This window comes from Netta rufina (genome assembly GCF_964035555.1).
Source record: "Netta rufina genome assembly, chromosome: 8".
Classification (NCBI taxonomy): Eukaryota; Metazoa; Chordata; class Aves; order Anseriformes; family Anatidae; genus Netta; species Netta rufina.
The window spans coordinates 1918337-1943866 of record NC_140131.1 but is presented as its reverse complement, the minus strand read 5'-3'; the positions used below and the strand labels follow the sequence as shown (position 1 = coordinate 1943866).

Genomic DNA, 25530 nt, shown 5'->3' with positions numbered 1-25530 from the left:
CTGCATGTGTGAACAGAGTGTATGCAGTGCAGCCACACAGAGGCTGTACGTGTTAGCAGCAAAATCTTCAAGCAGCAGCAGCTTCATTTCTTACTTTGCCTTGTTGCCTTGTCCCTATAGCTCTGTAAAATATATTCCTTCTCTAATTAGAATGCAGCAGGCTGTTACCATACAAGTGGTTAACCTTTTCTGTGTTTAAGGCTGTATACTGGTCCCCAGTTGAAAAAGGATTGTTTATACACATTTGCGTATGCGGGGTCCAGCCTTGCCTTCATGAGTATCTGTTACTTGTCTCTTTTTTAGGGAATTGTACTCTGACTCTTCTGTTGTTTTTTTGCTTTTCATATAGTTGAGAAATGTTTTCTCTCTTCTTTTGTTTAGATTCAAATTGGAACATTGAGTGTTGGATTAAAGGCAAGCTGGATCTGTTAGTTTGTAGCCTCCGGTTTTTGAAGCTACACTTGAGACCTGATTTGAAGGTTAATCTTTTATACGCTGTGTAAGTACAGACTTAAATTTCTCACTGTTGGCATTAGAAATCCAAAAGCGTTTTCAAAAACATCAGCATTAGTCTCCCAGGCTTGCAGCACATTAGTAGCATTAGCTTTACAAGCTGGTGATGCAGTTTATACCTTGCCTTATCTCAAAGTAATCAAGGGCAGTACAGAGGAAAGCATGTGGTTCTATTTTTGAATGAGAAACGATAAGCTTGGAGGGCCCCTCTCCTCTGTTCTTACCATGCTTCTTGAAATGCTTTAATGAAATCCCTACTGACTTGCTAAAATACCTTTGCTGTTACACTTAATTCTAAAGCTGTGATTTTGGTTCTGCCTTTTTGATGCTTTTGACCATAATGTTCTCACAGAGTAATTATGTGACTTGGGATTGTATTAAATGTTGCTGTGATCACACTGGTGCTGCTGAGCGGTACCCACCTGCGTAGTTGTCACTGGAGTAAATACTCCCTGTAACGGTGGTACGTGGTAATCATCCCGACTGGGGGGTGGGCACATCTTTGGTACAGAACCCATCTGTTTTGATTTTAAACCAATCTATTTGATAACACTTCCAAAACCACGCTGCTTCTCCTGTATTATTGGTAGGTTGGAAGGAATAGTGTGAACATGCAGACTGAATTTCTTCAGGAAACAAGCTAAGTATAAAGAGTTGGCCATGCTGAATTTACAGGTGACAACTTCTGTTTAAAATACAGAACTGGATGACAGGTATCACTTACCACAAATTATATCTGTAGTCAGTGTAGGAAGCAACACCATTAATTGATAATAAGTGTGGTTGTTTAGTTGGCATCATGCCTTAAAGCTGAAACCAGATTTTGAGTGGGTTCCCACTTTGAGTGTTCCTCACTTCGCTTTGTGGCGTACCGCTACGTGTGTGTTTGTGGGAGAAGTAGATCTGCCTCTGTTCCATTCAGTCTCAGCTGCAGTAGGAAAATCTCAGCCAGTAATCCTAGCGTAGTAATCTGTATATTGATTTTTTTGGGGTATGCCTGACATCCATGGAACAGCAGATTCAGGTCCCAGCTGGTATGAAAAGGTTCTTTGTATTTTGAAGGGAATTCAGTAAGTATCGTGCGATTTATGAGAGGAGGCCCTAAAGGCTCCCTAGAGTTCTTGTGGCATTTCTATACTTGATTACTTTTAGCTGAAAAGGCGAGATGCCGTGCAGTCCCTGACACTGGAGAACAAGTTTCACTACCCGAACTTAACATTAATGTTTTTCTTTTAGGGTTCCTGTGTTCTGGGGGAACAGCTAGCAAAGCATTTCAGATTGTACGAAGGTGACAGCTTCCCCTCTTGGCTTGCTGATACCTTAACGTTTTATTCGCATGAGCCAAAATACCTTGAAAACATTCCCAGATTTAAAAATATGCATTCCTGGCATGTGTTACTCCCTGGGAGTCTGGAGCTTAGGCCAGAATTCTCACATATAAGACAAGCAATGTATGAAAATAATGACCTAGAAGAAGCAACATCACAAAGTTTGAGTCCTCAGCAATTTTGAGTTTTTCAGGATTAAAGATGTATCTTTTTTATTCTACACATCCACAGTTTGTCTGCTTGTAATAATACCAAGTTACTTTGAATAGGAAATGTTTTGGTCTGTCCAAAACAGTGCTACGATAGCCTGTTACCTCCCCCAGCAGTGTGTCTTTGGGAGGAGAAAGATTATTCTGAAACATAATTAGACGAATTAGGTTAATTGTCTCCCAAAAGTGAATGATCTTTCCAGTTGTATGTATTCTAGGAATGCTGCAAACCTTGATGGTAATTACATTAACTGAAATCACTTAGCCTTAGGGATCCTTTTGCAGTGACACAGATGAATGCTCCCGGTTGAATTTTGAGCGCTGCCTACAATTTGCCCTTTCGGTGGATGGTGATGCATCGGGTGTGCTCGTGTTTCTGCCCTGTTCACAGTACCTGTGGGGCACTGCTTGACTTCTGGGCCTAGGCTTCTGGGTTCTGAGGGATAAATCACACGATTTACCTCAAGACTGGTGCCTTGGTTGAGCACATCATTTCTACGTGGAGTGTTCTTTAACTGCAGAATATGAACCTTTCCTTAGAGACTTGGCATCTCGTGAGCTAGGCAGCCATCAGGTGTTCTGTGATGGTAAGGGGCAGCTTGTTCAGAGAAGTGTTGACCAAGAGCTGCTATATTTCACATGAATGTATATATACTTATTGAAAATCCTTACAACCCCAGACAGCCTTGCTCTATCAGTTCATCCATAAAGATTGCACTTGCACAAGCACGGTATAGAGAAATACCAGAAGCAGTGTTACAGTGGTGACCTCACTTCTCACAGGCCTCAACATCGCTACCCAAATGTGCTGTTGCTCCTTTGTTGAAAATAGAAGAATTGCATTTCTTCTATCTCTTCTAAAACAATTCTGACCCTTTGTTTTCAGTCAGATGTTCCAGTTTCAAGAAATAATTTGAACTTCTGGAGAGATATTTTGCAGCTTGTCATTTTCATTTCATTCAAGTCTAAAAATTCAGTACAGGGCCACAGAGTAATTTAGCAAAAATATCAACACTTTCTGAAGTATGTGTGAAAACATCTGGGAGGCCTTCACTTAATGTGTTGACTAAAAGAACTGTCCCTGCACAACTGAAAATGATGCTTAGAGTAAAAAAGAAGAGCAGGTGTTGGACATATGCCCGTGTTAATTACATCTGTGGCTCAGGCCAAGCATTATTATGTTTTTTTCTCCTGTTGTGTCTTGTGCTTTAGCCACTTGTTTCCATCTTAGTCACATCTCACATCGCCTTTGCACATTTTCCTTCCCTTCTCTGTAAACTATTGAAAGCTTAACTTCAGTTCATTAGTTTTCTCTTGAATGTCAGAGGTGGGCTCTTAGAATCCATTCACAAAAGTCTGTGTGTTTAGTACCTGTCTGTTTTTTTGCTCATCCCTCAGTGCCAAGACAAATCTCTGATTCCCCCAGCCAGCACTGTAAAACTGAATGAGGACAGCAATATGCACTCGTGTATTTGCTAAGCCCTCTATCTTTCCTCCCCCCCTCCCCAACAAGTTGGATGTGGCTACCGTTGTGAGATGTGAAGTGCTTCCTGAAGCAGGATTTATAGCTCAGCGTGCTGCAAGTTTCATAGGAAACTCCATTTTTAACAGCCTGTTGCTTTGTTTTAAGTTTATCCAGAGTTCTTCCTCTCACCCCACTGAATGAAGACACTGACCTCTCCTGAACTTCTGAGGGCTGTATAAGCATGAACTCCTCTCTAGTCAGTATTTGTAGTTTGGGAACAATGGTTATTCTGTGACTGGATCCATCTGCAGCCAAACTGGGGATGACAGGCAGCTCGTGCAATCCCTGGCTGTGGCTGTTCTCCAAAATACTTTGGCTTTCTGTTGTTGTGCTTGTAATCGAGACTCATGTGTTTAGCCCTGGCTTAGCAATTTGGAATGAGGTGATGTGGGGGCCCCTCAGAAAGCTGTCATCCACTGATCTTATCCCAAACTCGGTGTTGTGAGATGGTTCCTGTGTCTTGCCAGTTCTTCCAAATGCAGAGATCATTATCTTCTTTCTCAGTGTCTGGCTATCTTCCCTTGGGAGTGTGTCTGGTAATGTGGCTTAGGCTTTTCCTTTGCTTTGTGTAGCTGCCTGGGGAGGCAGCGAGGTGTCGGAGAAGCCTACAGTGCAGAAGTGAGATCTTGGTAGTTTCTTGACACAAAGGGGTGGAAGATCTGCCTGGTATGGAGCCATTGGCTTTTCTTCTGGTTGTGCCTGCTTTATACAGTAAATAGATGAAAAATTTTGTTTCTAGAAAACTTCAGCACAAAATTAATGATTCTGGAGAACACAGATGTCTTTTTTTTTTTTTCCTGAGTAATGTAAGTTGTTGAAATTTAGTACTAAATACATTCTGAATGATGGAGTTCTTTAGCCTGTTGTTACTTCAAATACTGTTTTCACTGGGATAAGAGTTTTTGGCTATTGTATTACATATAATGTTTAATGGTAGCAGAAGCTAGAAGGAACATTACATTTGTTTAGATTTTATTTTGGTGCCCCACAAGTAGGATTTCAAAAGAAAACTCTGTGGGAGTGGCAGAGAACTGCATTTAGTCCAGGGTAGGGTAACTAACTTTGTGTACTCAAGGAGCATTTAGTAATGGTTGTCATCAGGATTTGGAAACTAATCTGACTGAACTACAGGTCTCATCTAGTATGGTAATGTGTTTGTTTTAAGGTCAGTCCTTAGGAATACTTTTCATTAAATCATCGTAACTACTTTAAACCATTTAAAAAGGGAGAAGCAGCAAATACAATTAGTTACAATTACTGTCTTTCTAACTTTTCTCATTACAGTTTTTTGTAAATAAACCTTACCCAGAGGACAAACCTCCTCTATTGAAATAGCATTGAGAAAACAAACAAACAAACTTTTTTTTGTTTTGTTTTGTTTTGCTTTTGTTTTACCTTCTAGATCGGATCTGCCACTGGGAGATGTATCTACGAGCTCTCTGAAGGGGGCTGCCGTGGCTGCTCAGTGTGGCTGCAGTGAGTACGGCAAGTGTGAATGCTGCGTGCCTTCTCCGAGACTCAACTACACTTACATCATGTGGCTGAAGATTGTGACTGGGGTAACACCTCTTTGGTCGCCTTTGATGGCAGTCAAGCCCATAGATATCAGTAAGTATTACATACATTTTAAACATTTATTTAGTAGGAAGCAGGATGTCTTTGTGGAGAAGGAGTGCACAGGCAGAACAGGAAGAGATTTGCTGGTGCTGTCTCAGTTGTTCAGGCTGGTGCCATGCACATTTCTTAGCTGTCTAACTCACGTTGAAGCTCTAGTACAAAACCATAGTCAGTAAAGACAACCTTTAACATACTTGAGCTTTCATTTCTAATTGGGGCTTCTTTGTGCCTGAGTTTGGGGCAGTGGTGGAGGTTAACTTTCTGTGTTGCTGAGGACTTAAATTAAAAAGTGAGGAAGAAAAAAACCTGTACCTGATGTTACTTTGCAGTTAAGAATCTCTCTTCTCTCTAGCAGCTCTGTTGTTCTTATGCTTTCTTCCTTACACGTACAATTCCAGCATTTTCAAAGTTGAAAAAAGTCCTCTAATATTTAACCAAATGAAAACCCTACTGGCATAATGAATTTGATATCTGTTCCTCTCCAGTATGCACAGTTATTGCAGACCTTGGCAAATTTTAAAAAGGTAGGGACTGTCAGCTGAGGGGGGAAAATAGAATTTTTGTAAACTTATTTCTGACTGATGTGCTTGGCAGACAGAACAAGTTAAAAGTCTCTGGGTGAGATAGTTTTGAAGATGAGAGGTTGCATATGTGTCGTGTTGCTTTTAAGTAACGCCACAGGAAAAAAATAAAAATTCAGAGTCGAGCCTGCCAGTGTTTAAAAATGATATTATTAAATTGTTCTGCTTAACGGAATATATTTGAAAAATGCATAATATTAGTATGTGCTCTGCCAAGATTTAGCTGAGTTAAAAATTATTTGGAAAATAAGACGCACAGAAGTGTGATGTAAAAGTTATATTTTTTTTTGTTTTAAAAGCTGTGAGCCTCCACCCACATCAGTATTTTCTGCTGGTCTTGAGTAAGTTAATTGCATTGGGATGGTATAGAGGATTTGGATTAGTAATAAAAAATAAGTTCTGATTTAGTATACTGCGTTTGTGCTGAAAATAATGGCAGTTGTTCAGTAAACTGAGTGAGTTTCCAGTAATACCACCTGCATGAGGTGACTTGAGCAAAGAAATCAAAGAATGGCCACTTCATATCTAGTCCAGCATTGCTAGGTGCAGGCTTCTACTCCAGTGAGCCCCAGGGCAGCTGTAGGAGTACACTTCCCAGTAATATTACATGACATTGCTCTGTCACACGTTATCTGCAGAGCAACTCTTGAAAACCGAACTTAAAGAAAAGGCATGAAAGACAATCCAGAATTGGTAGGTCATTACAGCTGGCAGTCACAGGCAGTGAGGTTAGCTGTAAACTTGTCAATTAATTTGTCTGCAGTAAAGCCTGAACCTCCTCTGAACCTGCACCTAGAAATGACAGAGAAAGGTGAAGTGAGGATCTGCTGGTCTGACCCCGTGCTGATGCCGTATCCCCTCCAGTACGAAGTGAACATCTCTGGAAACGCAGGTCCAAATGGCTGGCAGGTGAGTCAGCTCAGCTCTGTCCCTCTGCCTTTCCCTTTCTTTTCCCTAAATCGTTATGTAATAGTAATGGCTCCTGATAATCCACTAGGTGGTTCGAGTTGCTTTAAACACCTCACTGGCCATTGACAATTTGCTGCTTGATTCCTCCAATTTCGCTCAAGTGCGGTGCAAGAATCATTATGGTCCAGGGTTCTGGAGTGACTGGAGCACACCGTATAATCTGAAATTGGGAGGTAGGTCATGTGCAGTCATCCTGAGTAGTAAGTAGGCTTTCAGAATACAATAGATTTTCCAGTTGGTATTGTTTTATAGGATTGCTGTGTGTGAGCATGTGTCCAGGGAGATGCACTACACTATGTGCATGATTTGGGCTGAAAATTCCTCTGGAAACTGTTTAACCTGCTGCTTCGCTTCTGATATAAATTTACCTGAGCTCCTACTCTTTGCTTTGCATAACATTTGCATGAAATGATTAATGTGTGGAGACTGCACAGTCAGCTTCATGACACCTCCATATGTGCCCTGTTACTTGCTCACCAGGCACCTATTCAGACCCAGCAGCTCTTTTTCTAAGGGCTTTTCCATTTCAAAGGACCGCGGTGTTTAAATTCTACTCGATTTTAAAAAACAAAACAAACAAAAAAAACCCCACAATTTTTCTCTTAATGCTTTCTCTAACTTTTAGTTTAGCACGAGGCTCTGTAGCTGAAGTAAAAGTGCAGAATACAGATTAGGGTTTGTAGATTTAATGTAATCCATTTTGGTACCTAGATGTACACCTGGTAGCTGTAGGCAAAATAGTGTTCTCTCTCATGTGCACATACACTCTTATTTTCAGAAGAGGTTTCTGAGTGTGTTGAGAAACAAATATGTATGTAAAAGAGGTAGATACCGTTAGATTTCTTTATTTTTTGTAATCCTGTTTGGGATATGCAATTGTATGAAACATACATCTCATCAGCAAAATAACCCCATTGTGATAAGCCTGATGCAGCCTAGAGAGAGTAATTGCTTCACTGCAGGAGGCTCAAACTGACATATTTTCCCAATGGCCAATGTTGGGATGAGCCAGAGGAAGACCAGTGGAGTGTGCAGCGCAGCTGGTAGTTGTTAACAGGAATGCTGCCTTGAATTCAGGTGTGCACGCGACTGCCAGAAGAGTATGTGCTGAAATCAAGCAGTTACATGTTTGTACAGCTGACTAGTTTCATGTTCTGATTTATATTTAATAAGAAAGTCTCTGACAATGACAGTATTTTAGGTCTTCTCAGCTGTCTAAGAGGGTCTGTGTTTTGGAAAAGTTCTGAAAATATCTGAGGTGGTTCCTGAACTACAAAAAGCAAACTTGGCCAATTAGGGAGTTTGATGCTGGCTTTGGGTCTCTGACAAGCTGTTCATTTTCAGCCAGTGTATAACACATGCAGCTTCCCAAAGTATTTGACTGATGGAGGCTGAACTTATGCATGTGTATGTGCTTTGCAAAATCAGTGTCTTTATGCCTAGGTGAATTGCTTATTGAATCACTGCTACCATTTGGTATCAACTACGTTGTTCAGATTGTAAAGCAATTTTTTAGAGTTTAATCTCCTGCTGACTTTAATAGGAGCAGGATTACTAACTATTGGAAAGCTTGATTTTTCTGTGCTTCTGAATAGCAAATCTCTCAAAGCCTATGTTCCAGTATTACAGAAATGGTTCAGCTAGCATATGCCTTCGACATCCTTTCAGGGTTCTGATAGGTGGATTTTTTTTTTTCAAACCTACACACTGCTCTTCACTCAATTGGATCTTCTCTCACTTCTACCTGAGGACAGTTTTACAATTTTAAAATCTGTTGTGTATGCACTGTTGAGTTGTGCTACAGAAGCTAACTTTTTCTATGTACCAAGTACTTTTTGCAGCATTCAAATAAGATGATTTTTCAAAAGTGGATAAGCACACTCGTTTAGTTGGACCTGATGCCTTAAAAAAAGTGGGCTGAGTATGAAGTAGCAGTGTTGATCTAGTTTCCCAAGATTTAATTTACAGGAGCCCATATGACTCTCTATTTCACTTATGCTGCTGTGCATTGTTTTTCATTCTACTCCCCAGTGATTTTCTACTCACTTAATTTCTGTTTGCGTAGTGATATTAAAGATTATTTTTATCAGAATTTACAGACATCAGTTATAGAAGGAGACAGTCAACGGCCTATTTCTGCTCCTCTGCCCTGTAATGATTAATAATTATTAAGCTGGAAGAAGTAGGTGATTTAGAAATACAACTGGATAATACAATTTTCTATTGACATATATGTTGTTGTTGTTCTGATTCTAATCTCAATGGACTTTTTTCCTTCCTTGTAGCTGAAGTCTTGTACTTCCCTTCTAAGATACTGACCAGTGTTGGTTCTAATGTTTCATTTCATTGCATCTATAAAAACAAAACCAAGAACGTATTGTCAAGGAAGATTGTTTGGTGGCTGAACTTAGCAGAAGAAATCCCAGAAAGTCAGTATACGCTTGTGAATGATCGCGTAAGCAAAGTTACTCTTTTCAACTTGAAAGCAACAAAACCTAGAGGAAATTTCTTCTATAACGCATTGTACTGTTGTCATCAAAATAGGGAATGTCATCATAGATACGCTGAATTATATGTAGTAGGTAAGATTCCAGATGATTTTAAATTATAATTTTGGTGCATTTTAATAGTAAGGTTAGAATATTTCAGTCTTAAACTCTACCGAGCTTTTATCAAGTAGTTATGACTTGTAATGCATGTTTTCCTGTATAAAGAAGTATATCTTTATTAATAAACATTTAATGTGTTTTTAATTAGATGTGAATATCAATATCAAATGTGAAACTGATGGGTACTTAACTAAAATGACTTGCAGATGGTCCACAAACCCAAACACTTTGCTCGTGGGGAGTTCCTTGCAGTTAAGATACTACAGGTGTGTATAGCTTTAAATGCACTCTTTGTTTGGAAAGTGCTACCCTGGAAATACTTTAACAGCAAAGAATTCTGAGTAGTTATAATTATGAAATGTGCACAGTTTCTGTAAGCTGGATTTTTCCTCAGCTGGGACTCCAGAGGCATTATTTTTCCAGAGCTTTATTTTTTTTTTGTCTTTTGGACACACAAGAAAACTGGAGTGGGTTGCAGAAAAAAAAAGCTTAAAAAAGACAAAATTGATTATTAAATCAGTGATATAATCATCTTCATTCATACAATTAGTGCTTGTGAAAGTATTGCTTTACCATGAAATAAAAAGAATCCCTTTGAGTTACTAATACATTGATTTTGAGAGTTTTCCTAAAATCATGTTAGTATTTGTACAAACAAGACAGACAGACAGCCCGTCCTGAGGAATAATCTTTTGTTTTACTGGACTGTTTGCTGGACTAGTTATGCAAAAGTTTTGCCAAAATAAGCTTAAACCAGCCCTCAGAGCCTAATCCTTTGGAAAGCTGAGCTGTCTTTGCTAATGAAGGTGGGTTTAATTTTTGAAATATTATCGTACCAAGATGAATATTTCTCAGGATTTTGTGGACTAAAGCAATAACTGAAATGGTTGAGATTTCATGTGGAGACTTTTAGGGCAGTATTAGCAGTTAGACTAACTGACTAGTAAGGTGGGTTTTGTTTTGACTGTCTTCACAAATATATCATTATTTCCTTTCTCATCACCACCCCATATCATAAATCCCATGAAATAAACACTGTGCTGCTCTTCCATGGTTTTATTCTCACCCTTCTTCATTGTTCAGGTTCAGATAAAAGGTGGCTTGTGTTTTTTGAATGCTACATGATAACCTGTCCATTTGCTGCAGTGTTCATGCCTGATGAAACACTGAACAGTAACTGAACTGAAAATGCTTGCCAAATGATAGTATTTAATATGATTTTTCCTTCCGTCTGTTGGGTTGCTTTGTTTTGGTTGTTTGGGGTTTTTCTGAGTTGTGTTTGTGTCTGGTTCTGCTTTGTTAATACTAAGGTCTGAAAGATCAAATAAATAAATAATTGAAGTTCATGGGGAACCCACATGAATGTAGTGACTACCAAAAAGTTTCAGGATAGGACTTACAAAGGTTTATAGCTATGAAAAAAGCATCACCATTTGCATAGCATTCTCTTGCATATTGTGAACAAAAATACAAAATGAACGTCTACTAGCCTGAAACCTGCTAAAACAGTAAAACAAGCCACTCATTTAAAAAAAAAAAATTGTCCAAGCTCGATCATAGGAGACAAGGACAATATGCAAGTCCTCAGGATAAAGGTTAGAAAGGAAAGTCCTTCGGATACAGGCTAGAACACATCATATTGGTTGCCAAGAGCATGCACTATTCTTCAAGAGCATGCAGCAATTCTTCTTATGATGAGATTCCATTTACAGCTGAATCATGATGCAATGTGGTGTGCTAGCTTTGCATGTTGGTGTTTTGTTTTCATTGGCTTGTTACTACGTCTTCCTCTACAGTCGGTGCTGCCAACACTACAGCACTACCCAAGACACAGAAACAACACAAAACAGAATGCCTAAACGAACCTTCAAAGCACCAGAAACTGTTTAATCAGTATTAGCTATAGTTGACAGGAAAGGAAGGACCTAAGTCTTAACTTTGTGGTCTTTGTGGTCCGGCTGAATAGCTAATACCCGATCTGGCCACTCTCACCATGAGTCTGAGCTGTGCCCAAGCTTAGGAGAAATTTGAAACTGCTTCCCAGCTCAGATAAAGTGTCACTGCCATTTTGTGCAGAGCCCGGGTCTCCTCTTCTGTGGCCAGATGTGATACTGACCACATGTGGGATTTTAAAAACCACCCTCTGGCATTGATACCCTTTCAGCTCCTACTCCCCCCCCCCCCCCCCCCCAAAACCCCCCCCCCCCCCCCCCAATGCAAAAAAGGTGGTGTTTGGAAAGGCACTATGCCCAGCTGGAGGTCTGCCTTGTTAAGAAAAAACACTCCAGTAACAAGATTCATGAGTATTAGAGATGCCTGTACCTTTCTTTTTGTACCTCTTCACGTTGTTAGTCTGTTATCAAAAGATTTTGCACTGGGGAAAGGCTTCCACATCCTGCTGTTTTTTTCAGGTGAAGAGCCAGAGCTTTTAAGTCTGCATTCAGTGCAGACTTAGTTTGGATGGATCTTGAACTTATCATTGAAAAAAAAAAAAAAGCAATGCACGTTTCCAGTGACACCATCTGTATTAATTGCCTTCTGAGTTCTATTGTACTGATGCCATGAGCAGCCTGTTGTTGCAGTGTATTAACTTAACGTTTTTTTTTCCCCTCTTTTTAAGGAGCAAAATTTATTGTCCTAACTTTCCAAGTATCCCTCCAGAATCAGAGGTGAAAGAATGCCATTTACAGAGGAATCATTCTTATGAGTGCATATTTCAGCCTATTTTTCTTTTATCTGGATATACCCTGTGGATAGAATTTAAGCACTCGCTAGGAACACTTGAGTCCTCACCAACTTGTGTCGTTCCAGCAGATGTGGGTAGGTCAAGATTTCTGCACGTCTTTCTTTGCTTGTGACCTTGGATTTCATACCTTATATGGTATAGATAAAGTACTTCTTAGCATTTTAAATGTATTACATTGTGGAAAGAACATAAAAACATAGGAGTTTCAGTGTCATCTTCTAAAAAACATTGGATTAAATGTTATTTCCATAGATTTTGCTTGGCACAGGAGCAGACTGTAGCTGCAGCTCGTACCTATGAAACATTCAGTTTTGCATGTTTGTCCTCAAGTGTTCTGCAAAAACATCTACAGAAAAAAAAGAGTATTTTAAAGATTATTTTAAAGATCAGTCTCATCTTTAAGATTCTTGATTAGCTAACTTTTCTGGTCTTCAGCTGGTTAAGGTTTTCTCCTATGAGGAGAGCCCAAGAGATCTGGGACTGCTCAGCCTGGAAAAGAGAAGGCTTGGGGGATCTCAGTATCTGTAAATAACTGAAGGGAGGTGCAAAGCCTCAGCCCTACTGTGATTCTCTGGAGGCCGTGCTTTGATGCAGCGTAGTGCTACATGTGAATTACTTACATGCCTGCTCATTCCTGTTTAAAATCACAGGAACTGGTTATGTTCTTGCTTGCTTTTGCAAAGTTTATTTTGCAACACACAGAGCACTTAAATGTGTGTGAAAGCTAGAGGCAGAAACAGTGCTTGAGTGTTTTCAAACACTGCAAGATGTGCAAAGCAAGTCTTGTTGTCTGGTCCGTGAGTCAGAGCATTCGTTGGACTGTGTATTGCTTTGGACACAAATGTGAACATATGCAGAGAGAACACATTGCAGCTTTGGCTTTGTGTGACTTCTGCAAAAAAAAAATTGTTCTACATCCATCCCCAAAGAGGAAATCGCAGTTTCCCACCCAGAATTAGTGTTTGCAATAGATAAGTTCCTTCTGTCTTCTAGGTAGACCACAAAACTGCTACATGTAATAAAGCAAAATAATATATATCTATCTGGGGGGCAGGGAGGGAGAAGTGTGCACATCATATAAATTAAACCAAAGTATGCTTTTCATTTCAAATTTTAAATAGAGGGAGCAAAAAATAAATTTATGGGAAGGAAATGAGAAGTTTAATGCATTTATAGCTAAGTGGGATATGGGATTTAGCATTTGATTATTGCTATTTTAGTGGCCTTGTGGTTTTCAGGGTTGCTTCTGTCTAGTTCAAAGAGGATTGTTTGGAGCCTTGAGCTTCAGAAATAAAAGTGGTGTAAGGGTCGGTGGGGGAGATCCTGCACTTTAGCTGCTCAGAAGATTTGCCAAAAAAACTGGAATTTGCCTGGATGGCTGTACTGTTAGACTGTGTCAGGGACTTACGTGCTTTGCAGGATGTAAGAGGTTGGTAGGCTGTTTCCTTCTGGGGAGAGGTAGCGGCTTTATGTGATGCTGCCCAGTGAGGAGTGCTAGCAAGTGCAGGCCTTCAGCTGCAGCAGCCCACAGACCTTCAGGAGGCTGGTTTTCTCAAGTCATCCCTTCAAGGAAAAAGCAATGACCTACATTGGATGAAGGATGCTCTGTATTGTAGTAAAACAAAACCTATGCATTTTGGCCTTGTCCAGGATTTAAAGCTTATTTCAAGTTTTTCTTGTTTTTTTCCTCCATCACCAGCTCAGTGGTCAAAACAAATTTATTCTAACTTGGCTTTGTTAACAAACTGTACAATTCTGGAAAATAAAACCTTCACGTAAAATCTTCATTAATGTTTCTATAAACCTGAATTGTCCATGTCCTTTATAAGATCTGCCTTTTGGGGTCACACAGGCTTCTACTTTGTACACTGGGGCACCCTATTAGTGGCAGGCTACATCTTTTGTATTAGTCTCAGATGAAGTATTGTGTTTGCTTCATGATCCAACTTTACGTGGAGTAGTAGAGGCCGTGGTGTTACTTTCCACCCTTGGGAAGGAAGAAGGTAGACCACAATGACTTGATTTAGTGAGAAATGTCAGTACAGTTATTAGTATTTTTTTTTCTTTCAATTTTCCAGTGAAGCCACTTCCTCCCTCTGACATTAAAGCAGAAATCACCAGAAATGATGGGCTGCTGAATGTGAGCTGGACAAACCCTGTGTTTACCAATGATGATCTAAAATTTCAGATTCAATATGCTGAGAAGAGAGAAGAACTAACATGGGAGGTACTGTTTTCTTAAAATCTGCATTGAAGTGTGAATTGCTGCAGTGTCACTTAGGGTGTCAGCTAGGCTTTATGGAGTTTGTTTTGTGCAGTGAATCCCAGTTCTAATGTGCATTATCTAGCAAATAAATGTGACTGAGTAGGCCACTTCTCACTGGATTTATTTTCAGGAGTTTGGATTGTAACAAATGCCTAAACAACCTTTTGTTCTTACTCTGAATATTTTTCCTTCTGTTACAGCTGTATGAAGTTTCAAATTTGCCAACGAGATCTGCTATGATAAAGGTTCAGAAACTCTGTGTTGAGTATGTTGTTCAGGTCCGCTGCAGAGCACTGGATGGTTTAGGTTACTGGAGCAACTGGAGCAGATCAGCTTATGCAGTTGTGAGAGATATCAAAGGTACGTGTGCTTTCATAGCATGCTCTGATGCTTGGTGCAGTTTCAGACTCCGATGTGGCACTGTTCTTTCAAAACTGTCATCTTGCAGCTCCCTTACAAGGCCCTGAGTTTTGGAGAGTTATTGTTGAAGATCCAGCAAGGAGGCAGAAAAATGTTACCCTCCTGTGGAAGGTGAGAACACTTAGGTTTTGGTCTTTCATTTTGGAAGATGCACGACCCAAAAGCATTGGTAGAATTACAAAACTGATAAGCACGTGCTTCCCAGCCCTGAGAGGCAAACTGGGGTGGTCACTGCAGATGGGACTTGGTACGCAGTGTGCTTGCACGCTTTGGCTGCCAAGTTCTGCTAACCAAGTGCTCTGAGCAGGATGTGCCACTGAGTCCTAGACAGCTGCCTGTTCAAACACCTCAGCAATGGCATGTAAACTGGGCAAAGCTGTGTTAAAAGGTTAACGCAGGATAGAGGGGAAAAAGTACATCAGTGACTGGCCACTCCTGTTTGTATGTGCTGCGATGTTAGGTGTGCAAACAGTCATCTTTTTTTTTTCAGTCCTGGAAAATGCTAACATTAAATTGTGACCTGTTATAGGAGTCTGAAAGTTTTTTATTTCCTTGTATTCCCCCCCTTCAGTGGAAAGATAGCAAGTAAGGGCGCCAGCTTTCAGATAGAGAAGTCTTTAAATGGACTCCAGAGTCTTTGCTAAAATAGATGGTCTATAAAATATCTTTTTGGGTCATGTTTTCTTAAAAATCTTCAAAACCAACACCTTTTGCCCAAATAATGTTTCCTTTTGAAATCAAAGACTGGGAAATTAATTAATGCCGATGTTTGTTGCAGCCACTGATGAAGAATCACTCACTGTGCAGTGTGAGCCGATACATCATAAAGCATCAGACATCAGAAAACACCACGTGGTCAGAATATGTCGATAAAGGCACTACCTGGTTATTTCCGTGGACTGAACACACACATACCATTACAGTTTTAGCCATGAATTCAATTGGAGTTTCTTCAAGGAATTTTAATTTAACTCTATCACAGCAATTGAGCACAGGTAAGAACACCAGTTGGTTACCATTTTGCGATGTGGAATATGTTAGGAATCCTTGTGGTGCTTTTGGGCAAAGCTTTCTTTGAAATAAAAATCCCTTTGTTAAAAGAAAAAACATGATATGTTCATCTGTATTATGGGAATCAGATTCTGTATCTCACCAGCAGAGCTATTTGAAAAATGAAATTTCTATCACGTGAAAATTGTAATGAACTTTAGATTTGGGGAAAAAAGTTGTCCTTCACTGACAGAATCTAAAGTAATTGATCAAATAAAAATGAAATCATACTGTAAAACTGTTCTTCCATCTTCTTTGTCCTGGGAACACCCAGCATTCCTGCTAGGGAATGTTTTGTTGTTTCCAAAATGAAATGTGGTCTAATTTCTCTGGCTGCTCACCTGACAGGGTGCCAGAGTGCATAGTTCTCAGAGGTTTGGCTTTACTCCCTGGGCAGCCTTTTCATCGATTCAGCTGCATTCTGCTTTATTAATAAAATAAAGGCTATCGGTTCTGACAATTTCAACTGTGTAACATTCATATGCAAATGTATAATGTGGGAAACGTTACTGCAGTCTATTCATAGAACTTTACTGCTGCAATGCAATTTTAGAAGCATTTTTATAGGTAAAATTCTTTCTGGTACTGTGCATAAGGATGTTCTGGAAAGCCTGTACTTGGTAGCAGATGTAAGGGGAAGCATTTGTCTGCCTGGACTGTGATCTGGGTATGTTACTTAGAGAGATTTATTGGGATTTAGCTTACAGGCTCCCAGTGTGTGTTTTACCAGCTAAACGTTGACAGTCCATTTGTTGATAATTTCTTAGCTAAGGACTGATAATTAAGGAGGTGCATGTAAGAACCAGGCTATTTGTTTAATGTTTGTTAAGAAACTTGTTCTATTTAGTGTTTGGGATTAGTTGGTTTAAGCCAGTGAAGCGTGGTTTACAGAGAATTAAGTTTGTTTATGTGAACTAAAGATCAAGCTTTATTGTATAAAGATAAAAACAAACAAACAGAAACACTAAACAAACAAAAAACTAAAGTAGTAAATAATGAAGCTCCAAAACTGTCATACATTTTGCAGTATACACCTCTCCTGCTAAGCCAGGTCTCATCTCACCTGTCAGAGTTCACGTAATTCACTCTTTTTTGTCCTTGTTTTGTCAGTGAATGTAGTGCAGTCACTCATCGCTTACCCAGTGAACAGCACCTGTGTGATTTTGACTTGGACGCTTTCACCTCACACATATGTGATAACATCTTTTGTTATTGAATGGAAAAACCTTAACAAAGAAGAGGAGATGAAATGGGTGCGAGTTCCTCCGAATACTAGCAAATATTATATTTATGGTGAGTGTGTACTTGAAAATGTAATGCGTTATGTTGTTATTGAATAGAAGAGTGTAGCATTTTTCTGAGCTTTCAAATTCCTTCCCCCATCTCTGTTTCTGATTTATATTTTTTATGGTAAGGAACAGTAGAACAATTTTTAATTATCCTTAGTGGACTGACTGTAAAGGACTGACTGTTGCATTCATAATCCAGGTTGACAAAGAATGAAGCTCAGGTGTGTGTTCATTTTTTGGCAATACGATAAAATTAGTTCTGGAATACTGACCATACCAGCTAATTATGTAAGTTAATATGTGTTAATTCCATCTGCATTTTTGGCTTTAATCTTAGAAAATTGTGTAATAGTTGCATAAAAGCGTTAACTCCATGGAAAAAAATAATGCTAGATTATGCAGTAAAGATTATTAGTTTTAATCTTTTGATATTAAAGTGCATATCTATAAAAGATGGCTTTTGTTCTGCCCCCTCTGGGCTGGTCTGAACTCTGATATGTGACCAGAGCCTCTCTGGAGGTCATTGTTTAATAGCAGGATAATAGTTTTGATTCAAAAGGCTGACTTCTTCTTTCCAGATCACTTTATTCTAATTGAGAAGTACCACTTCAGCCTGTACCCCGTGTTTGCTGGAGGAGTTGGCAAATCCAGAGTGACAGATCGATTTACCAAAGGTGACTTACAGCATCTTTCTCCATGTTGTTTATGAAATAGGAGCTTGATAGTAAAAGTTAAATGTAAATGGAAGAAGTCTGTAGCTTATCAGAAGAAACTCAGTAATAGGGTAATTTTAATACATCTATAAAGTGCTTGAGATTTCAGTTGTTTTAATTTGAAAACTGTGTGAAGTTAATTGAGTGAGGGAGGCAACTGAATTCCCACCAACCTGGCTTAATAGCTGAGATCCTAGGTCTCTGTGATTCTTCATTCTCCAATTATGGGCTATTCTCTTATGTGCTCTGATTTCATTTCCCAATAACGAGGGAGCACTGGGGACCTTCCCCAGAGATGGAGAAGTCACCTCAGGATTTAAAATAATTCCTTCCCTTTTGTCTGTTTGTTCTCAAGGTAAAAGTTCATTGATCTGCAATAAAACTTGATAAAGCCTTTTTCTGGGGGAGGAGGGAGAGGGGGACGGGGGACGTAAGCTGTTGTTTCTACTGTTTATATAAGTGTTTGTTATTTCCCATTTACAAACTTTTCAGACAAATTATTTTTCCTGCATTATCTGCATCCCTTTTAGTTCCAGATGGATATGAAAATCAGAATAATGCTAGCCTCTATATGGTTCTGCCAATAGTTGTTTCAACCTTGGTTTTGTTGCTTGGAGCATTGCTGATTTCACACCAAAGGTAAGTTAATTTTTATATAAAAGTCACAGAAGGCCTTTAGAAGGTGATGCAGCTTAGCTGTATGTCTGCAGAACTGGTGGCCAGCATCTTTCTGGGGAAAGCTAGGAACTATTTCTATCATTTGTACTTCTGAGATGTACTGAAAGGCAGTGGACTCTGGAATATAGGACCAAGAATTTAAATGTCTCAAGTGCACAGGCTTGTTACCTTGTAAAAGTCAGACCTTTCAGGGCTGGTGTCCTCAAAGTAAGGTGATGATCAGTGCTGTTCTTTTTCACTGGGAAATAGCACTTCAGCCTGTACCACACACTGCTTACTTTTGCAGTGTTTTGTGGACAAGCTAATGAGTGTCAAGTGCTTTGAAGCACTGTGTGTCCCAGATTTAATTGTCATTACAAATAAAGCCAATTAAAAAAAAATATATCCATCTGAGTTTTGTGGAATGTGGGTTGGGGTCTTACTCAGCAAAGACTGCCTGTACATTTTATGACTTACAAAACTGCCATATGGTATCTCACTTTGATATTTTTCTATTGAATTTTGACCATCTAGAATATGTGAAAAGATTGTTTCATTGTCATAGCATTCTAGATAAATAAAATTGCACATGTTCCTTTTCTGATAGAGCAAAAATGCATTATGTATGAGAACAGTACCAACTCCAGAATTTACCTAATATTTCAGAATGAAGAAACTGTTTTGGGAAGATGTTCCAAACCCCAAGAATTGCTCCTGGGCACAAGGAGTTAATTTTCAGAAGGTATGCATTTCCCTGGCAATGATTCTTCCCCCACCCTGTGGGTCAGGCTGCTCTTTGCTCACTACTGAACTCTGAGTATTGGGTAAACCAAAACCTACCTGAATTACTTAAATGAAGCTACCTGGAGCCTCTGGAATTAGTAATGCAGCAGACCTTTCAGTTGTAGAAATGGGCTAGGACCAGAGACCAGTATCAGTCTTGAATGAAGGGAGTTTAAATTTCAGGGCTATTAGCAAATCAGTTGTAGAATCAGAGTGTGCCCCATAGGCGGAATGCTCATTTATCTCAGTGAGTGCCACATTTGCATCAATGGCCATATTTTTTTGCTGGGGTAAACCCCCTCTCCATTCAGCACATGAATTGAGCTGTGATGTGATGAGCCGTGGCAGGTAAGAGCCGTTACATGGATTTAGCCAGCTTGCTAAGTTTCTCACAGTCTTACAGGTTGACAATGGGTAATTGCTGAAACAATCTAAATCCAGGCCTGTTACTACTAAAATAAAGAACACCTCATGGCAGAAGATTTTTTTTTCAGGTATTTAATTTGCATTCCCAGTGAAGGTTTCTTTTCTCATCTTTTATTTTATTTCATTTAAACAGAGAATGGACATTCTTTGAAGTCTAATCATGGTCACTGCCTGCAGAACCATTGGGCCAGCTCCCAGGCTTCCTATACAGAATTGTTAGAAGATTTTTCTATTTATATTCAGAAGACAGGAAACAGATACAATACAATGCTGATTTGCTTAAATATAATCAATCCTGGAAGTAGCTCTGTCAAAAATCTAAAATACCCTTGCAAAAATTAGGAGTAAGTGCCATGTTACAGATCAAAAGACAGTTTGTCACTTGCGTAGGCAGAAACACTTTAGATTTGGTGTTTTTAGTGCCCTGCTGACTAAGGCTATGACTAGCAACAGGCTTGATGCTTTCAAGCCCTGGCCTTCAAAAGGAGTTGAAAGAGCCCAGCCTTTCCCAGGATGCAGCCGTGGAAGCAGAGATATCAGACAGGTTTGGGATTAGATGTAGAGCTTAGGGATATGGTTTAGTGGGGACTGTTAGCGTTAGGTCAGAGGTTGGACTCGATGATCTTGAGGTCTCTTCCAACCTAGAAATTCTGTGATTCTGTGTGATTTATCCAGTTGAAAGCAGGATCTGTCTAGCAACTGGCTTCACATTAAGGTGTTTTTGTTGTTGTTGATTTTATTTTTCTAATCAAATATTTGTTTGTTCTAGTTGAGAGCTAGCTTGGGAGTTTCCACTGACTGCAGGCACATCGAGGTGATCAGATCTTGTATTTGCACAAGTACAGGGCTCTCCTGTTAAGGTCTTTGGAAATTATATAAGTATCTGGGTGCAGCAGCAACTCAGAGAATGCAGAACCGTGCGTTGTGCTTTGCTTGATTTTTCCTGGGAATTCCAGTATGCATGCTGTTTGTATGGCTTCTTCATTCATTATCGTTTAAACATTTAAATGTCAGTGCAGCTGCCTGAGTAATCTCTGACTTTACATCTGTGTTGGGGAAGATGCAGTCATGGTCTGAGGATGACTGGGTGTTCTTCAGCCTTGCAGCAGCAGTCACTGGTGGTAGCAGAGCCTGTGCCTCTTGGTTTGGTCTAGAAAGCAAAGTATGCTGTCCTCGTGCAGTTTGTTAAATCCCAGGCCGGGCTGACGTGTCTGCTTCCATGGCTGCATCCTGGGAGGGGATGGGCTCTTTGAACAAAGAGCTGTGAGCTGCAGGAGTCCCAGTTGCACCAGCACACCTGTATTTGTCTGTTTCATCTTTTCATCTGTAGCGACAGAAGCTCGAGACAATCCCAGTTATTCCAGATTGCAAAGGGGTATGGAATTTGCACGGTGGATTTGACACATTGGAAATGATTCTCCTCACCAACTGCTAGAGCTGAAATAAGTGTATCGAAGTTGATGATGTTTTTAACTAGGAGGGGAATGTCATGCCCACGCTGACACCCTGGTGATACTGCTCCGTATTCATATGCCTTGTTCCATAATTAATTGGAAAGAAACGATGCATGCAAGTATGAAAGAAATTGAAGTTTGACATGATTTTTGACAGCTTGTTAGCAAAAAAAAAAAGCATGCCTCTTTGGTACGTTGAACTAATCTTACTGGAAAATATTGCTTAATGTTAATTGCACTGAAGGGATAGTGCCTGTCCCCAGATGAGCATGATCACCTCTCGCTAGTTTCCTGATGTCCGAGGCTGAAACACGTTCCTCAAAGCAGTGTATTTAGGGTCAAATTCTGCGTTTCTATGTATGCATGCAATTTCTACTAGCAAAAGCAGTGCCCAGGACTGGCGTGGTATTTTTCCCTCCCTGTAATAACCATTGATTACACAAACAGCCTGCATACCGCTACTGGGAAGTTCTGATGCCTTTCTGAAGGCATCTGCTGCGGAACACATTTTGTCTTGGTCCGTAGCCACACTAAATCCTGCAGGCAACATCTGAGCATTACTTTGTGTGCTCAATGCAGCATGCTGGGATAGGGTGCTCCTGAACTGCATTTATAGAGCATTCCTTTATCGGGATTGTGTTGCTTACGGTAGCAAGAGATTAAAATCACAATTTAAAACAGGCAAATCTTACATCTAGACTCAGTCTTGTGAGCCTTTACAGAATGTCAGAACCATGAAAAGTTCTGTTACTTGCTTAGTGAGATAAACAAAGTTTTAGTGCCTACTGTTGTAGATCACTAAAGCACAAGTACGTGTGCTTTCCAAGAAAATTCATGTAAATCCTTCAAAGAACGATGCATATCTAAATTATCCTACCAAGTCCACAGGGTTACTTGCAGCATGTGAAGCTAAAAGCCTGTACAGTCACAATCTGGTCTTGATGGAATTAGGCCAACAGCATATTTTGCTGTGTCTGTGTTTAGCAACTAGAGTGCAAAATATTTTCGACTTGAACCTGTCTCAGGCGTGATAACTGGCGTACAGAGATAGTCTGCTGTGTGTGAGAGCTCCTGACAAGGCTGTGACAAGTGCAAGGTAAAACCTAGACTGACCAGGAGGGCAAAACACAACATTGCTTGAAATTCCTTCTTTGTTCGGATCCTGTTTCATCTGGTTAGCAGAGTTTGGGAACTGGTGACCTGGGACTGTGATTTTCATCCTGAGTTTTACAGAACTGCTCTGGCTGTTGTTGAACACAGTTTGTGCCCAGGTTATACCATACCTGTGTATACTGTGGACATCCATCCCTGTTCACCCAGCTTACTCTGTAATTCTTGATGTGCTGTGGTTTTGTTTTGTACCTGTCTTGGAACGCGACGTATTTAATCTCTGCAGGCAATACTATTGACGTGCTTTCTGTGGTGCCTACATGCATTTATAAGAACATCTGCTGGAGGTGGGGGTGAAGAGGGAAGCAGGTTTTGGAAGGAAATAAACCATCCCTGCTCAGGACAAACCAGCTGCTGGTGGCAGGAGGGCTGTGTGGTGGTCAGGTTGTTCCAAAATTGCTGGCTGGCCTCTGTCTCCTGTTGGAAAATGCCACTGGGGCAGTGTCCCCTGCCTGGACCACTTGTCTGCTGGACACAGCAGCGCCTGTGCGAGTCCCTAGCAAGCTGGTGAGGGAGCAGGGAGCTGCCAGTGGGCAACGTAAGCTAGGGTTAGTACAGCTTGATTCATGCAGCATCATAGCACCCCACAGCTCCTTTCAATAGCTGGCCAGTTTTCTGTGTGCTTCCTGACACGATCCGAAGCCTGGGAGATGCCAATTTGGGAAGGTGATGGGCTCGTGTGGGCAAGGACCAGAGCTGGTGGAAACCTGCTCACAGGCTTTGCCACACGAGGGCATTGTCACTGCTGGGAGCTAGGCTGGAGCAGCAGCCCGAGCCGTGGAAGTTAGTACTCTCTTCTATAATTGTATACCAGCCTAAGTATTTTGACACGTTCCTGGTTGTTTTGGCAGCTTTCCTGCTGTAAAATATGGTTTGCTAATATACACAAAATCTGTTTTTATCTATTTGTTTTGTCTTGAATTCCTTAGGAAATATATGGTTTTTCAAGTGACTTTTCCTTTGTAGCTAGGAGTTCCTGTTCTGTTCTGTTCACGCTGTTGTGTATTTTACATGTACATACATTAGGTAGTAGCAAAGCACACATTTCTCCAAAATAAACATGTTTCTCTTCGTGCAGTTCAGACGCAGAGCTGTTACTTAGATGGGAATGCTCTAAAAACGCTACAGAAAGACTGAGTTTGACCCCAAATAATATAATCCTAGCAGAAAAAGTTACTTCAGTTGGCATGTGTATGACTTAAGACCATTTGTTTATACAGCCTCAATAAAAAGCCAAGAAAATCTAAGGGTATAAGATCTTTGTCTTGCAAAGCACTCACGTGTGTTTTTAACAGTATGTGCATGTTTATTAATGTCAAAACATTTGGGACCACTCAGCTGCTTGTATTTCAGCTTAAACCACGCACTGTCTTGGCTGGAGGACTGGGTGCTTCACAGCACGCTTGCTTTGCAGCACTTGCCACACGAAGAGGTTCTCACTTGGTCTTTCCCCTCAGTCTTCACCGAGACACAAACATAAAGAAAAGAGGAAATGTGTTTTAGGGGATTTTCAATATGTTCTTACTAAAACTATGGAGGTTTTGTCTGTGATTCTTAAGATCAGTAACTTCGTACTGAACTAAAGCTATTAAATAGTAGATGAACATTAAAATCTATCTTTTCTTCTAGCCTGAAACTTTTGAGCACCTTTTTATCAAGCACCCCGAAGCAATGTCATTTGAGCCTCTTCTTCTGGAACCAGAAATAGTGCTGGAAGACATCAGTGTTACCAAAGTGTTGAAACAAGAGGATACACAAGATTTTTTAGTAATCAATTCCATGTTTACAAAAATCCAAGACTCTGAGCACGACTCTGCTTGTTCTAGCAGCCATTTCACTAGCAGCAGCTTCTCTGAGAGCTTTCACAATGACCAAATCGCTGGAGAAATCACAAGGCAGTCCGACATAAAATACGCTACTATTATCAGCAACTCCAGATGCGGGGGGCTTTATGAAGAGAAGAAGAATCTCAGAAGTTGCTTTGAGAGGTGCTTCTTGGCCGAAGATTCCTCAGTTGCAGGTGCTTTCTCAAGTAGCTCTTGGGAGGTGGGAAACCAGGCTTTCCTCCTGCTGCCTGATCAGCCTGGCAGTCGGCCCAGCAAGACTCTTTCCCTTTCCCTGATTTCTTCAGAGGGGTTTTCAGAGCCTTCAGATCAGGATGACACCTTCCCAGATGGAGGCAGTCCTGAGCGAAGCCTCTATTACCTGGGGATAGCAGCACTTGAAAAAAGAGAGAGTGACATTTTTTTAACGGAGAGTTCCGGAGTGATGTGTCAGTTCCACGCAGCTGATCTGCTCAGAGACGTGGGGTTCCTTCGGAACACGCCTCCTAGCTTAAACACATTTATCCAAAGTGGCTTTAACTACAAAGCCATTGTGCCCTACATGCCTCAGTTCCAGATGCCTGCCGCCAAGGTGCAAGACGCCACAGAGAACAGCTCTTAAGTCATCACACCATAACTCGGTACTCGTCGTGGCTTTTTAGGTGTTGATATGTTCTCCCGTTTTTCCCTCTCCTGACTTATTTCAGGAGCTCTCCTGGTTGGAAGTTGTGTGACTAATCCTGCATTTTGAGTCCCAGGATTTCAGCAGGAAGAAAATTCTGCTTCTTGACCTAAGTTTCACACGAGGGGCCTTCCTTTATATATTTGATATATAAATATAAGTAATTAGCCACTGGTGCCAAATAGTTTCCTCCTGTTACACGCACATCCGAGCACCCCGGTGCAGAGCTGCCCTTGCAGTTGGGCTTTGTGCCACGGGATTTCAGGTGAGGACTGGCTGCGACCCAAAGACAGTTCTCAGCCCCCAGGCTCTGTGCTGTGGGCTGGGGGCAGCTTTGGCAGCCCTCGGGAGCTGTACCTGGTGCTGCTCCCGTGGCTCCTGTGCAGGCAGAGCACAACAGCTGCGTGGCCTCAGCGTGTGGCAGGAGCCTTCCTCCAGCTGGGAGAGGCGGAGGAGGTGGGTGTGGAGGTCCCCAAACACTGTTCAGTGGCTGGGAATTGCCATTGTTTGTGCCCTGAATAAACACAGCTCTGGTTTCATTCATTAAAAAAAAAAAATAATAATAAAATCTCTATTTAACATGTTGGCCAACAGCACTGAAAGAGCTTGCTCTTGCTCTAGGTTTTGTTGGGGAGTCCAAGGACGAGACAAAGGAGTGGCCTAAAGCGTAGCATTAAAGGGCATATTGAAACAGAAGGTG

General features: G+C 40.7%; 1 protein-coding gene across 1 annotated transcript in view; it reads left to right on the top strand.

Moving 5' to 3' along the window:
- LEPR (leptin receptor) overlaps nucleotides 1-24770 on the top strand; it is a gene marked incomplete at both ends in the record, with an annotated part of 28379 nt that extends 3609 nt beyond the window's left edge. The window contains 16 exons of the mRNA XM_084291140.1: nucleotides 382-499; nucleotides 4978-5183; nucleotides 6537-6682; nucleotides 6771-6915; nucleotides 9028-9324; nucleotides 9500-9617; nucleotides 11972-12171; nucleotides 14176-14324; nucleotides 14564-14723; nucleotides 14812-14894; nucleotides 15562-15778; nucleotides 16944-17126; nucleotides 17701-17796; nucleotides 18372-18474; nucleotides 19159-19234; nucleotides 23955-24770. Of these exons, the coding sequence (XP_084147266.1) occupies nucleotides 382-499; nucleotides 4978-5183; nucleotides 6537-6682; nucleotides 6771-6915; nucleotides 9028-9324; nucleotides 9500-9617; nucleotides 11972-12171; nucleotides 14176-14324; nucleotides 14564-14723; nucleotides 14812-14894; nucleotides 15562-15778; nucleotides 16944-17126; nucleotides 17701-17796; nucleotides 18372-18474; nucleotides 19159-19234; nucleotides 23955-24770 (3113 nt within the window). The remainder of the gene's footprint in view (nucleotides 1-381; nucleotides 500-4977; nucleotides 5184-6536; nucleotides 6683-6770; nucleotides 6916-9027; nucleotides 9325-9499; nucleotides 9618-11971; nucleotides 12172-14175; nucleotides 14325-14563; nucleotides 14724-14811; nucleotides 14895-15561; nucleotides 15779-16943; nucleotides 17127-17700; nucleotides 17797-18371; nucleotides 18475-19158; nucleotides 19235-23954) is intronic.
- Between the last annotated feature and the right edge of the window lie 760 nt (nucleotides 24771-25530).